This window comes from Rhamphochromis sp. 'chilingali' (genome assembly GCF_963969265.1).
Source record: "Rhamphochromis sp. 'chilingali' genome assembly, chromosome: 22".
NCBI classification, from domain to species: Eukaryota; Metazoa; Chordata; class Actinopteri; order Cichliformes; family Cichlidae; genus Rhamphochromis; species Rhamphochromis sp. 'chilingali'.
The window spans coordinates 11,575,724-11,591,271 of NC_137950.1; the positions used below are offsets into that span (position 1 = coordinate 11,575,724).

Here is a 15,548-nt window from a genome sequence, read left to right on the forward strand (position 1 = left end):
AAACATCTGAAAATAGATCCTTATTGTTATCTTGTTGAATATTTGATGGCTTTTATTATAATATTCAAACATTTATAATATAATTACAAATAAAAAACAAACAAAACAAAACTTGTTGCAGAGGTCAAATCATTTCTAAGATTTAATGAGTCTCTGGTGTAAATGTCCAGTATTGAACAGCTCAATGCAGCTCACAGGTGCCCTAACAGCGCCACCTTCTGGCAAGTCATATTACTATGTTACTTATTACAACAGTACTATAAAGAAATGTTATATACACATTATACACTGTAAAAACCCATTAACATATATTTTACGAATGTTAAGTCTATGTGTTGATGTGTAACACATTACACAAAAAGGATACTTAATGCATTAATGTAAAAATAACTTGACGTATATGTTAACATATTCAGAATTATTAAGTAAATAACACGTTTTTTAGGCTTGCACTGAAAACAATGGACCTGTAGCTTTGTCGTGTACAGCTCGTCCCAGGATTTGCATTTAGCTGTCGACTGCTGCACCTACAGAGCAAAATATTTCATCAGGTTACATTTGTGACTCTGCAGGATTTTTCAGTCTCGTGTATTGCTACCATAATTAGTATCACAGCTGCATCGGCAAGTCATATGATACTTATGGCATGTATCGTGATTTAAATAGTGTATTGTATAATATCTATGTATAATTTCTTTCTGAGTGAACTACTGCTTGTCTCTCCTGAGGTATCATACATTTTTATGACCACTGATTGAAATGTTCTGGAGCCCCATACACAGGAATGGCCCTGATAAATGTCCTAAGACTTAACATTGCACTTGGCTTGTTAAGAAGTAAAATCTTAGGTGAGTTTTAAGCATACCTCCCAGGGACCAGTCACACTAGGGAAAACAGCGGTTGGAGACTGCTGTGCGGAAAAAAAAAATTATGCCTGTATGCAATTAACTTGCAGTGGTATTGCCTTTGAAATGGTCTCTTCAAAGACAGATCATTTTGAAGCAATGCTCAGCTGCTGTCTTTAAACCAACTTTGGTGCGTTAATTTGGCAATAAAACTGGGATAAAACGGTAATAAGACGAAGTCAGTCTGCTATAAATTTTTGATTAAACAGGGTTAAGTTGGCACTTAAGCGCTGTATGCAATAATACCCTAATTGAAATCTGTTGCCGTCTACCTCAGTCCTCAGTCAGTCCTACCAGAGCCAAGGGTGGACTCAGCACAAGTGGACTGGGAAAACTTTATAAATTTATAAACAAACAGCTGCAGCTAATTCATTCCATCAATGACCAACATTATATCAAGAGCAACGTAACTGTGTGGCTCAAAAATGAGGATACCAGAAATGTAATAACAACACGATACAGTTTGAATTCAGGTTTCAGGGACGTTCTGCTCTGAAAACAGTGGGACAGTTGAGAAAAGTGAGAGAAGGCGGAAGGAGAATCAACATGTTTATGCTACAACACATTAACTTCTAGTGTGTCAAACTTGATACATGAGTTTTAGAGAATCTTACATCATCAGTGTGATTTCTTTCCCCCCTGAAAAAATTGCAAAACACATTTTTTAAGAAAAAAATTGCAAAGAAAAACACAGATGTGGTAAGCATGATACAAGTTAAAACTCATATATCAAAATTAATATTTAATTAATTTTAAAGCGTTAGAAGGGTCAATAAACACTCAATTTTCTGTCTTAATTTCATTGCTCAGACTTTAAAAGGATAACGGTGATCTCTTATTTTGTTATGAATAACTGGGGACTGTGTGGCCCTGAGAACTGAGGTTCAGGCGGAGCCCAGGTTTTATCCAGAGATTTACTTCACTGAAAACACTTCCTTCATATACCTGAAATCTATGTACACTTTGTGAACCTGAATTGGAGTTATGCACCAGGGCTGCTGTCTCACATCCCACAGTTAGAAAACCTTGAATTAAGGCATCTGTTAAGCATAAAATATTAATTTAACTAATCCTAACATACTATAACATTCAGACACTGCTATAATACACTAGCACAGTCCCACTGATAGCTCAATTTTGAAAGACACATGTAATGTATGTATTAGTGTCTGTCGAGGGAAAGAAAGAAAGAGAAAGAAAGAAAAATGAATCTTGCTCTGTGTGCACGCTGCTGAGAAAAGGCAACGCTGAAATGTGATTAAACACTGTAACTCACTGTAAAAAGGATGACAAGCTGTATACTCATATGTGGTTCTCCTACAGCCTTCTGAAAGTCTGAACATAAGACATGCTTTGCAGCATTGAATTCAGTGCAGCTTGCAGTGAGTTGCCCACCACAAATCTTTGTAACTGACACTGACGCGATTCATTGTATCCTCACTTGGAGAAATAAACATGATGGTGCAGACGAGATCCTCATCCACGCAGACTGACTCCGGGTTGCAGCAACTTACTGCAACATTTTGGCGTTCTATTTGCATTTATAAATAAGCTGGCAATTATTTGGAAATCTGAAATAACTGAAATAATTTGGAGGCAGGTTGCTTCCCCCCAGATGACCTGTGCAAATGCCTTGCAATCAAAAGCAATCGCTCAGAGGTTGGGGGCACTGTACACTCAACCTCTGGGTGACCAGTTGGTCAACAATTTGTATTTGGTCCCAAAAAAAACTTGCCAATTGCCAATTTTTTCCTAGTGTGACTGAGGCCATAGGAGCACTTTTGTTATTTTAACCCCTGGATATTATTGAGCTTAAGTATTGTCGGTCAGCTCATACTACTTACCTGCTCTTTAGGTTGCTACCATAGTAATGATTTGTCGTTGGACAATACATATATTCAACAGTAGTATAAAAGTCAGAATTTCTAGCTGTGCACAGTGATTATTTCAACATGTTTAACACTGTTGTTAGTGGTAGTATATGGGAGTTAACATTAGGATGGTTCAGACAGCCTTTGACTTAAAGAACAAATGTTCTGTTGATGTTTTTTTCTTTAGGATGAGTGGACCTTCTGCTCTGTTTTAGTGTTTTTTTCTATATCCTTTACAAATAACAATGAGTGCACAAAATACAGAAATACAAGAAGGTAATATCCTTCCAAGATTTAACTTTAGGTGTGCAGGGTAACTTGTGAGAGGGTTGGGAAGCCACAATGTCGCAACACATTAGGAATATTTTGTCCAACCTTCCTACTAGAAACGGGTAAGTCTGGTTTGTGTGCAGGGGCAGGGGCAGGGAGGGTACCCTGGGGAATTTGGTCAGTTATTCTGGTTTCCAACCGGAGGGAACTCATTCTCATCATCCAGACAAACGGGGCCCTCAGCAAATTCGTGCTCGGGGATGACTTCACCCTTCTGGGCTCCACCGTCTTCGGAGTAGCCTGGAAAGAAGCAAAGAAAGAGCATTTTAAAATTTCAAATATTTCTGATCATATTTGGATGGCTAGGGTTTTAACTATAAAGAAACAAGCTTCATTTAAACAGGAGTCGCTTGACAACAATACTAAGAGTTGAACATACACACACTATTTACAGCTGTGTTTAATAGCCATTAAACATAAAGTATACTGACTATGCTCATTTTAAAGTGTCAGCCTTAAATCTTACCCATTAGAGTGGTGGAGGAGGGTGCGGTCGTGGGGAGAGCCACAGTGGCAGCATATGTTTGGCTAGGTGGTTGTGGAGGGACATTCTCGGGGTTCTCCTCTTCCTTCTGGTCCACCTGCTCCTCATTGGACTCAAAGAGCCTGAGGAAGCATGGAAGAAATGGGCTGAATAGGATTTAACACCTAAGATAATGCGACAACAGGAATGCACAACAATGTGAGATTTCTAAACAGCAACAAAAGATGGAAAAGTATGGAAGTAAGGAAATGGACAACTGTTTAAATGCATACAGATACAAAAAAATAGCATTCAAGCGTTTTCAGCTCCTACATGTGATTATAGTGCACATGATTACTAGAGATGGCACGATACGACTTTTTTATGTCCGATACCGATACCGATATCATAAATTTGGATATCTGCCGATACCGATATGAATCCGATATAGTGTTTTTTAATCAACAAAACTGTTTTTTTAAATATCTTGCTGCATTTTGTATAAGTTCATACTCAAGTTTAAAACAACAACTACACTAAAGCTATTCTGTTATACCTGTATGCAAAAAAAAAAAAAATTTCATAGTTCAGCAATACTGATCAATCTAATAAACTTAAACCTACACCATCCTCCCTATTCTGGTATTTTAAAGAGTACTTAGCGTAAATATTAAGCAACCTAACTAATAGGGTTCCAACTCCCAGCAACAACAAAGATAAATAAATAAAAAATAGGGAACCACCCCTCACGCGCCACCTCATGATGCTTAATCGACGTAATCAACCTTAATTTGATGCAGTGTGAAAAAAAAATGCACAGAAATCAATTATTTTTCAAGAAATATTAAATAGATTCAACATCTTTCTTCAACAAAATTGCAGACTGCACAGATGGTACCTTCCCAAAGGAAAAAGTACTATAGCTTACTAGGGTATATATATTAGACTTAATAGTTACTATATACAGTAATTGACTTCTATTCATTTTACATCAAATTAAAACTTTGCGTGTCAGATAATTATTTATTAAAAGCTAGACATTTTAAATGAGAATAAGAAAGAAAAGTATGTCTTTGTGCCCCCTTTTCCCTGTTAATGCCCTATCGGCCCCCCTGGCTAAACTTTGCTAGATCCGCCCCTGCACAGTTACCAGCCGTCAGCTACGTAGAAAAAGATCCTGGTGTAGAAAGTAATATTAAATACATTCTAACAACAGCTGATCAAGCTTAAACGTGCTGCTGTTGTTTATCCACTGGTTTCCTCTTTCTGGTGCAAAGTGGGCTAAAAACAAACCAGAGAGACGGACTCGTGACAGAAAAGCCGATCAGCTGATCATTAAGCAGTTTCATGATTGAAGTAGCAGCAAGAAGAGGCAGTCGCTCCATATATCGTTTGTTAAGCTTAACGCAGGAATGCTTTACAAACATTCAGAGATGGACTTACACACTTGCTTTACTGCTCTCGGGATAACTTTGTCGGAGATGAAATGCCGGGTTGCTAGCGAAGCTCCAAATGCTATCCAGACCACCGACAGGTCCCGCATGCCACAGCCGCTCTATCATGTGATGCATACTGCTCCGACGTGCTAACGTTCTGAGGTGAGTTACGGCGTGTTGCAAGTTTTGTGAGGTGCTTTCGTGATATTTAATGGATCGGATTACATTTTTTATTTTTCTCCGATATCCGATCCAGTAATTTAGGTCAGTATCGGACCGATACCGATATGTAATATCGGATCGGTCCATCTCTAATGATTACATCTTCATCTTCACCTTTCTATCTGCCTCAAGATGTCTAACTTTTCAGTTAGAGTAAGTCAAGGGGAACCAAAATAAGTATACATTTTAATTTAGAATGAGGATTTCCTGCCATATTTATAACCTGTACATCCCACTAAGATATACACACCTGTGCTTTTGAACAAGGACACACTCGCCTCCATCCTGTGGATCCACATTATAGATGTAAAGAAACCCATCTGAAGATGCCACAAGCAGGCGAGGAAGCTTCTGAATCCTGACAACAACATCAACAAAAACAACACACACACAATATAAATGAACCTGCACAGATACAGACTTGTGTTTTTTCAATATACCTGTATAGTTGTAGTTCTCTTACGTAGCGAGGGCACAAATGTTCTTCAGACCGAACATGTTGAGTCGCACTGTGGCAAAGGCTCTGTCCTGATTCATCATGTCAGATACCTGAGTGGGTAAGTAGGTACTGGCTGCTGTGAACATTTTCCCCACATATGCTGACCATGTAGGGGACTCTTCCTCTTGGCTGGAATCAAACAAGATGCTTTGTAGTTAAAGAGAAAGAAAACATTTAACATGAATAAAAGACTACTAAAGATAACAGTTTTATAATATAATGGAGCAATGAGAGTTAGAAAAAAGTGCTGTTTTTAATAATAACACAGCAGAGAGGCCGAGGCATTCATTTACTCTGGTTAGGAAGAGCAACGTTTGAGACAAAAGCATCTCAACTGTCAGTGAGTCCCCCGTGCAAAATAAAATAATAGTAATGGTGAAGCAGGATAATACTCATCTAAATAATGGTTTATTATCAGTTATCACCAGCCACTTTATTAGGTACACCAGTTCTACTAAAGTTCAAACCGAGCATCAGAGGAAAAAAGATGATTTAAGTGACTTTGAATGAGGCTTGGTTGTTGGTGCCAGATGGGCATCTCAGAAACTGCTGATCTGCTGTGATTTTCTCGCACTACCATCTCTAGAATTTCCAGAAAATCTGAAAAAGAGAAAATGTCCAGTAAGCAGCAGTTCTCTGGGTGAAAATGCCTTGTTGATGTCAGAAGGTCAGGAGAAAATTACTAAACTGCTTCAAGCTGACAGGACGAAAAAAACCAACTCGAATAACCCCTTGTTACAACCAAGGTGGGCAGAAGAGCATCTCTGAACAAAAAAAAACATCAAACCATGAAGCAGGAGGAGACCACGCTAGGTGCCACTTCCTTCAGCTAAGAACACGAAACTGAGGCTACATTTCAAAACTGGACAATAGAAGATTGTATAATCTGACGTGTCTCAATTTCTGCTGAAATATTTGGATGGTAAGGTCAGAATTTGGCATAAACAACATGAAAAAATTGATTCCTCCTACCTTTTATCAATGGTTTAGGCAAAGTTGGCCAAATACTCCTCCACACATGTAATGGTGTGGAGGAGTATTTTGTTGGCTAGCTTTGGGTCCCTTAGAAACAACAGAGCATCATCTAAATGCTACTCAGCCTACCAAAGTATTGTTACTGAGCATGCACATCCCTATACACGGTGCACCATTGTCTAATAACAGCCTATATCTCAAAGCTCAAGCCATCCCTTTCTTGATCATGACAGGGAGTCTGCTATATTCAAATGGCCTCCAGCCTCACACGTTTTGGGATCTGATGAACAGGAGATTTACAGCTGACCAGCAGGCAGATCTGCAGCAGCTGTGTGATACTATTATGTCAATATGCTCCAAAAGACCTAAGGAATATTTTCAGCATCCATCCATTATCTTCTGGTTATCCAATACAAGGCTGCAGCTGTTAGGGCAAGAGACAGGGTCCCCAGTCTAACACTTAGAGACAGAAAACCATTTGCATTCACAATTTAGAATCACCAATTAACCACTAACTGCATGTCTTTGGACTGTGGGATTAAGACAGAGTGTCTGAAGAGAACCCACGCAAACACAGGGAGAACATGCAAACCCCACACAGAAACACCTTGTTGAAATTCTGCCATTAAGAATTAATGCTGAAGAGAAAAAGTGGGTCCAATCCAGTGCCAACTACTTTTATAGATGCACCTAATAAGTGACTGTGAATATTTACATTAATTAACATATGACTTTATATAATAGGATTAATATTATTCTCAACACAATTTTCTTTTCAAAATTAGATAGTGAGTAACTGAAAAAAGAAGCTTGAAAAAGGAAGAGAGAGTCAACCTTGGGCTGTGCTGCTCCAGTTTAAAGATATGGACCGTCTCAGTGTTGCTGGAGGCACACAGGAACTGTGCATCTGCACTGAAGGACAGCGAACTGATACTAACATATCTGGAACACACACAGGAAATAGAAAGAGAAACAAAACAGTGAGATTTAATTTCTTTTAAGTAATCCAAAACTAACATTACAGTGATGTATTATTAAAGCCCGTGCACGACTTTGCCTTTAAGGATTTTTGTCTGAGATAAGAAATGACTCTGCAAACCTTTGGACACAGTCCGGTCACAGCAGTGTGAGTGTTGAAACGCTGTGTATGACAGCCTCCATGCTATCTTACAGTGTAATGTTTCCATGACCCCACCACTCACATTACTGTTAGTCAGTCACTGACACTGGAACCTGCTCAGCACATTCACAGCCATGTATCATTGGCTGTTGAGCGGAAGAGCAGTAAAGTATCTTACTCACCAAAACATGTAAGTGGTGAATATTACCAGATTTATTTGCACTGCTCACCTTCATGTCACGAGAAATTTATTAAACCTCTTTCCTACATTATGAATCATGTTTGTTCAATGATTTTTTTTCTTTTCAATTCTGACTGCTGGTCAGTACTTAATGCCTAAACTACGTGAAAAGAATAATAATAACCTTTTCATGCCTCTGCGAAATTCAAACAGCTTCTGTCCTTCAGGGATGCTGAAAACTCTGATGACAGTACCCTGTGGAGGAAAGCGTGGTCAGGAGGGACTGATGTGTAATAAAAGAGAAGGAAGGTGAAAAAGGAAATCAAACCCTCACCTTCTCCGAAGCACTAGCCAGCTTTGTGCCGGAGGCGTTGAATGTGAGAGCTGCCAGGGGACTGTCATGGGCCTGGATCAGCGTCACAGTGCTCTAAAGGGGCAACAATGCTCTTTAACACAAGGCTGCTCTTTTCCCCCATGGGGTTTCCAGGTGAAATGAAAACAGCTGCATTTCTTTCCTTTGTTGCCTCACCAGATTGTTGGCATCATAGACTGTGATCTCTCCCATGGTGGCGCTACCAGGATACGCCAGGAAGGAGTTGCCATGGTTGATGGAGAGTGCACAGAGACCTATAAAGGAGACAAGAGGATTATTTACTATTTTATCTTTTTTTTTTCTTTTCATAATCACTGATTTGGCTTTTTTGCCTATTGGAGTTAACATGCATTATCTAATCTGACTTATTACTTATAAAGAATAATGTGTTAGGCCTGTGAATACATTGGATCAAGCAACTGTTGCATGCTTTTTTAAACACAGTGCTTTGGAAAGCCTATGAAATGCAAAATTCTTATCACTGTTACAGGAACTGAAGCGCCTTGTCACATTTAATCAGTATTGATATAGCAGAGTCCATTTGCTGACTTTATGATTGTTGTCTGCTTGTTTTGTAAATTGAAAATGTATCCACAGTGGCTTCCAGTCAAAAAAGTAATGTAAATTCCACTTGCATGATTAAATACACAGCTAACACACATGTATATGATACTACTTTTCCTTACAGTCCCCCAAATATTCCCATATATTATTCAAGTGTCACAAAATGCATAAATTTCATTGCATTGGATAGCATAATGTCAAATCAAATTGTAGCTGCATTTATTTTCTCTGCACACAGTAACTTCTAACTCTCTCTTTAATCACTTAATCACCTTTAAAGCCAACTGGAATCTCCGGCAGGCTACGTAAAAGACATGCTGATCCCATCTGAACTGTATGCAGCCCTCATAAACAGTATGGCAACCTTAAAATCTCAGCTGAGCCCTTTCTGGCTGTTCTAAGGTGACCATGTGTCTGCCATCAGGGCCTCTCGGCTATTGTGGCTCGCAGCTTCATTGACTTCCCTTAGATCTTTTCTGAAAACATGTTTTTATAGACCAGGTTTTATGCGATGTGTCTGTTTGTCTTTTTGATATTACTTTGCTTTTTGTTCTTTTTCTACTGACATTTTGCATTCAGTTCTATGCCCCTTTTCCTTGTATCAATTATATCTTCTTTTTTTTAATTATTATTGTTTGCGATTGCAGACTGGCTTTACCTTCTAAGCATCCTTCTTTTGCCTTCATTAAAAAACTTTCTAAAGAGATTTTAAAGGTGCTGTACTATTATTAATGCTTCAGTGTCTTCTAGCCCACAGAACAACTTGGCAACATCTGGGCATCAGGCTGTCTCTCTAACAGTTGGGAGTTTTGGGTTTTTTTTTTGTCATGTTTCAGCAGGCAAAGCTTTAATTTCTTCCAAAAGCTGTAGTCTACCTGAGGGGTTGGTGGGTGTGTTGAGCAGCGTCTTAAGGAGCTTCATGTCTTTGATATTGTGGATGTAGATCGACTCTTCGAGGCACACCACGAGCCGCTGATGTTGAAAGAGACACGAGCACAAGAACATGTAATTATCAGCACAAACTGGGATGATAAAGGGGTATGCAAAGCTGTCACTCTTGTCTTTACCTGTCTGTTGAGCCTGACAGAGAGGATGTTGTTGGAGTAGCTGTAGTTACAAATTTCCGTGCCTTTCTTAAAGTGATAGACGTTCATTCGTCGTGGCATGGACAGACTGACCACAACCACTAGGCTGCTGGAAAACAGTCGCTCCACTATATAGACATCTGGACACTCCACTGGGGAAAGAAAAACAGATGAATCTCTTGAATACTTGCTTACAGGGAGTGCAGAATTATAAGGCAAGTTGTATTTTTGAGGAATAATTTTATTATTGAACCATGTTCTCAATGAACCCAAAAAACTCATTAATATCAAAGCTGAATGTTTTTGGAAGTAGTTTTTAGTTTGTTTTTAGTTTTAGCTATTTTAGGGGGATATCTGTGTGTGCAGGTGACTATTACTGTGCAGAATTATTAGGCAACTTAACAAAAAACAAATATATACCCATTTCAATTATTTATTTTTACCAGTGAAACCAATATAACATCTCCACATTCACAAATATACATTTCTGACATTTAAAAACAAAACAAAAACAAATCAGCGACCAATATAGCCACCTTTCTTTGCAAGGACACTCAAAAGCCTGCCATCCATAGATTCTGTCAGTGTTTTGATCTGTTCACCATCAACATGGCCTGTATTTATATAGTGCTTTACTAGTCCCTAAGGACCCCAAAGCGCTTTACATATCCAGTCATCCACCCATTCACACACACGTGATGGCAAGCTACATTGTAGCCACAGCCACCCTGGGGCGCACTGACAGAGGCGAGGCTGCCGAACACTGGCACCACCGGGCCCTCTGACCACCACCAGTAGGCAACGGGTGAAGTGTCTTGCCCAAGGACACAACGACTGAGACTGTCCAAGCCGGGGCTCGAACCGGCAACCTTCAGATTACAAGGCGAACTCCCAACTCTTGAGCCACGATCGCCCATTGCGTGCAGCAGCAACCACAGCCTCCCAGACACTGTTCAGAGAGGTGTACTGTTTTCCCTCCTTGTAAATCTCACATTTGATGACGGACCACAGGTTCTCAATGGGGTTCAGATCAGGTGAACGAGGAGGCCATGTCATTAGTTTTTCTTCTTTTATACCCTTTCTTGCCAGCCACACTGTGGAGTACTTGGACGCGTGTGATGGAGCATTGTCCTGCATGAAAATCATGTTTTTCTTGAAGGATGCAGACTTCTTCCTGTACCACTGCTTGAAGAAGGTGTCTTCCAGAAACTGGCAGTAGGACTGGGAGTTGAGCTTGACTCCATCCTCAACCCGAAAAGGCCCCACAAGCTCATCTTTGATGATACCAGCCCAAACCAGTACTCCACCTCCACCTTGCTGGCGTCTGAGTTGGACTGGAGCTCTCCGCCCTTTACCAATCCAGCCACGGGCCCATCCATCTGGCCCATCAAGACTCACTCTCATTTCATCAGTCCATAAAACCTTAGAAAAACCAGTCTTGAGATATTTCTTGGCCCAGTCTTGATGTTTCAGCTTGTGTGTCTTGTTCAGTGGTGGTCGTCTTTCAGCCTTTCTTACCTTGGCCATGTCTCTGAGTATTGCACACCTTGTGCTTTTGGGCACTCCAGTGATGTTGCAGCTCTGAAATATGGCCAAACTGGTGGCAAGTGGCATCTTGGCAGCTGCACGCTTGACTTTTCTCAGTTCATGGGTAGTTATTTTGCTCCTTGGTTTTTCCACACGCTTCTTGCGACCCTGTTGGCTATCTTGAATGAAACGCTTGATTGTTTGATGATCACGCTTCAGAAGCTTTGCAATTTTGAGACTGCTGCATCCCTCTGCAAGATATCTCACTATTTTTGAATTTTCTGAGCCTGTCAAGTCCTTCTTTTGACCCATTTTGCCAAAGGAAAGGAAGTTGCCTAATAATTATGCACACCTGATATAGGGTGTTGATGTCATTAGACCACACCCCTTCTCATTACAGAGATGCACATCACCTAATATGCTTAATTGGTAGTAGGCTTTCGAGCCTATACAGCTTGGAGTAAGACAACATGCATGAAGAGGATGATGTGGACAAAATACTCATTTGCCTAATAATTCTGCACTCCCTGTACTTCTACTCAGAGAAGTTATGGAAAGTACCTCATGTCAAAATTCATTCATAGTACATTCACAGTATCCCATCTATTTGTGAGCTGTGAGAATGGTTTGACCTGTAGCAGACTTGCTGCCAGTCTTCGCAGCAGCCTTTTGGTACAAAAAAAAAAGACGTGCCTCCGTCTGCGTTTACCTACCTTGCACATCAGACTAAACATGACTTGAACAGCCTAAATTAAGTTGAACATGACCACAGCTCAAACTATGCTGTGCAGACCTCTGTCACTGTGTACTCGTGTCATATTTAGGGGGCAGAATGCAGGTTGGTTTGTTTGCTGATTAAAGAGAGTGAAGAACAGTGTCACTCCTACCCCCTTCATGGATGCAGTCCAGTTTGTCCACAGCTGTGACTGAGAAGAGCCGGTAGCCGGTCTTAGTGCCCACTGATAGAGAGCTACAATGGAAGCACACCCAAATACTTTTTTTAGTAACACTGTAGTTACATAGTATACCATCGGCCTTTAATTTAAGTTGGATACATTGGAATACCTTAAAAAAATAATGTCTTTAGTATTATACACCAACACACACATATGGTCACTAGTATAATACTGTAAACCATTGCGAATGGTTATAATGGATCATAGATACCAATGCTGTAATAGCTACTTTCTAAGCAAGAAAATAATACACTGTGGCCTCAGTTGACTTCCTTACAGCTCTACTGATAACTAACCCATCATTGTCCATGATGCAATAGTAGCATGACCATAACTGACAACAGGGTTAGGACATGGTTATCAGATCACAGAACTACTTTGTTAGGCTTAGGGCAGCTTAAGCCTGCCACAAAGAATTTCAGGCAAACATCTGTTTATGTGCATAAGTCTTTGGCACCTGAGTCATTATCATGCTTAGGCAACAAAGCCTTAAAGCAATTACCATTAAAAGCGGTTAATTTCCATAAAGATGCCTGCCTTCCTAGCTCAGCTGGAGATGAGAGGAGCAATGTGGTCAGCAGGCTTATTTGGCTGTTTAGCCTGAAGCATACCCAAAGGAGTTGTTTGTTTAAGGAGACACACATTAAAATCAAGAGTTTGTGAATTCTTGGTTCAGTATGAGATACTGTAAAGCAGATTTTTCTTAAAGCTCCTTTATTTTCATTATTAACAAATAGCACTGCACGTTGACTGGGAGTGTAAGCAAGAGACTGTCAAGAGACTGTTAAACTGTGTTACTACAAGTTTGGTTATAATACTAAAAGACTACTCAAAAGTGCAATAGGCCACACAGTGGCCTACTTCATATCCAGCTCTATGGGACTCTCGTCTAGAAGTTTAAATGGTGCACACAAAAAGGTTACTTCATTTTGCATGCGCTCACTTTGCAGGTCCCATCAGAAAATAAACCACATTATAGAAATGCAGCTGAAAATAATTATGCAACGGTCAGGTGTATCAAGGAGATTGAGTTCATGCAGGGCCCAGCTCGCAGGTCGCTTACGTGGTGTCCTGGTTAAACGAGGCACAGATGAAACCTCGATGCACTCCGGGGTCGTCGGATAAGTCCGGTGACTCCATCCCAGCAGCTGAATTCCCCCTCCTCTAGAGGTCGGAGGCCTTGGGCCCGGGTCGATCACCGCCGGAACCCGCTTCCCCTTTTGCTGCTCCCCGACTGTAAGCGCCACGCTCACACTCTTCGGGGACAGGAATGTCCGGGCAGGCTGGCTCAGATGGTGCACATCGTAAACAGGAGCGTGAGCTGCTATGGCTAACCGGAACGGGAGCAAAGATAAACAGGAACAGCTCACTGACGACCGTTTTACTTCGGAGAGGCTACACTCCCGTTGTTATTATTGTGTTATTAACTTCCAGTGTCCACACAGGAAAACAAAAACAGCTGATGGGAGGATGCGTCACCCTGAGGTACATCGTGATTGGCTTTCCAACCATACGTCTGCACGCCTCTCTGGCTTTTCTATTGGTCAAGTTGATAAAATCCAAGAATGGTTTTAGCAAACAGCTATCAATCAACCGAGCGGCTTGTTTAAGAGGAAAAACTGGTGATTGGCCAGTTTTGCTTTCAGTCTTGTCATGAGGAATTGTTTTGATGATTTGATTGGATGAAAACCCAGTGACACGCAAACAGCTTAAATTACAGTACGCAATTTTTGGTAATAGTTTACTTTTTTTTTTAAACAAAGTAATATGAAATTAAATATACTACTATAATATCTATGTAAAAATATTTTTATGTAAGAACATTTTTAATTTATTCGTATACGAAAATATTTCTATTTCAAAGTTTCGGTTTAAAGCACTGACGTGAATTCAGGTTTTTAAAACAACTAATTAACCATAAAAACAAACAAAAGATTAAGTAGTTTAAAGCTTTTACTATTAAGCTAAAACTGTGACCCAAAGAAAGTCTTTCCTCTTTCAGTTCCTACTTGCGGTGGCTGTTCATCTATGTCGTGTCTATGTTCGTTTGTCATGCTTACAAAAATAAAAATGTAAATTAAAAACTTGTGCAATACATTACTGAGTCATTATTGTTGGCTCTGTGAGCCACGTCTAGATGAAGTTGAAGTGCAGACTTCCTGCTTTAATTTAATAGATGATAATAAGGGATTTTTTTTCTTTTTGACAGCAATAGCTTTCAAATTCAGTGGCACACTTGGCATCAGTTTCAGACTTTTAAATACTTAACTGATGTTGAAATAGTGAATAAATAGCCCAGTCTTGCAAAAGAAACAGCAACAGAGTTTAGAAACAGGAAGCCTATTAATTAATACATTTCTTATTTAAAAAAAAAAACCCGCATTAAAGTGACACACGGTTCCATTGAAATAAGGGTTATATCCACAATGCATTGCGTGACCTCAACTCCAAAGCCCTATATACAAATGTGACCTGAAAGTGATGTCAGTACCCAAACATGTATGAACATTTCACTGATTTTATTTCAGGGCAATGTATTCATGCAGTAATCTTGTTAAATAAATAATAAATAAAATAAATTTCCCTCCATTGTACCTTATCCCTAGCGTCCTGTCACACCAACCCTGTGTATGCTCTCCTTCACTGCATCCATGAACCTCCTCTGAAGTCTTTTCCTTTTCTTCCTGCCCAGCAGCACCTCCATGTTCAGCATATAATAGCATTTAATTTAGGTCACTCCCACTGAAAATCTTCACCTTTGCCACATCAAGCTCAGTCTCATGTCTTTTTTGTCACTGTCACCATCTCAAAATCATGCATCATAGCAGGTTTCACTGAAATCTTGTAACCTTCCCTTTCACTCTTGCTCCTTCTGTCACAAATCATCCCTGACACTCATCTCCACCCACCCCACCCTGCCCTTCTTCTCTCTTGTGCACTGTCCTTTGCCTTGGATCGTTGACCCCAGCTATTTAAACTCACTCTACCTTCACTATCTCTGCTCCTTGCAGCTTCACTGTTACACCTGTCCTCTTATTCAC

General features: G+C 40.0%; 1 protein-coding gene across 1 annotated transcript; it reads right to left on the minus strand.

The window, feature by feature from the left end:
• Nucleotides 1-108: 108 nt before the first annotated feature.
• wipi1 (WD repeat domain, phosphoinositide interacting 1) lies at nucleotides 109-14,070 on the minus strand. Its single transcript, XM_080872517.1, has 12 exons — nucleotides 13,571-14,070; nucleotides 12,439-12,521; nucleotides 10,007-10,176; nucleotides 9,815-9,911; nucleotides 8,532-8,629; nucleotides 8,337-8,429; nucleotides 8,187-8,257; nucleotides 7,536-7,643; nucleotides 5,691-5,855; nucleotides 5,478-5,585; nucleotides 3,573-3,712; nucleotides 109-3,346 (listed from the first exon to the last, which is right to left on the minus strand). The coding sequence occupies exons 1-12, from the start codon at nucleotides 13,645-13,647 to the stop codon at nucleotides 3,225-3,227; spliced, it is 1,332 nt and encodes a 443-aa protein (XP_080728643.1). The 5' UTR covers nucleotides 13,648-14,070; the 3' UTR covers nucleotides 109-3,224.
• Nucleotides 14,071-15,548: the final 1,478 nt, after the last annotated feature.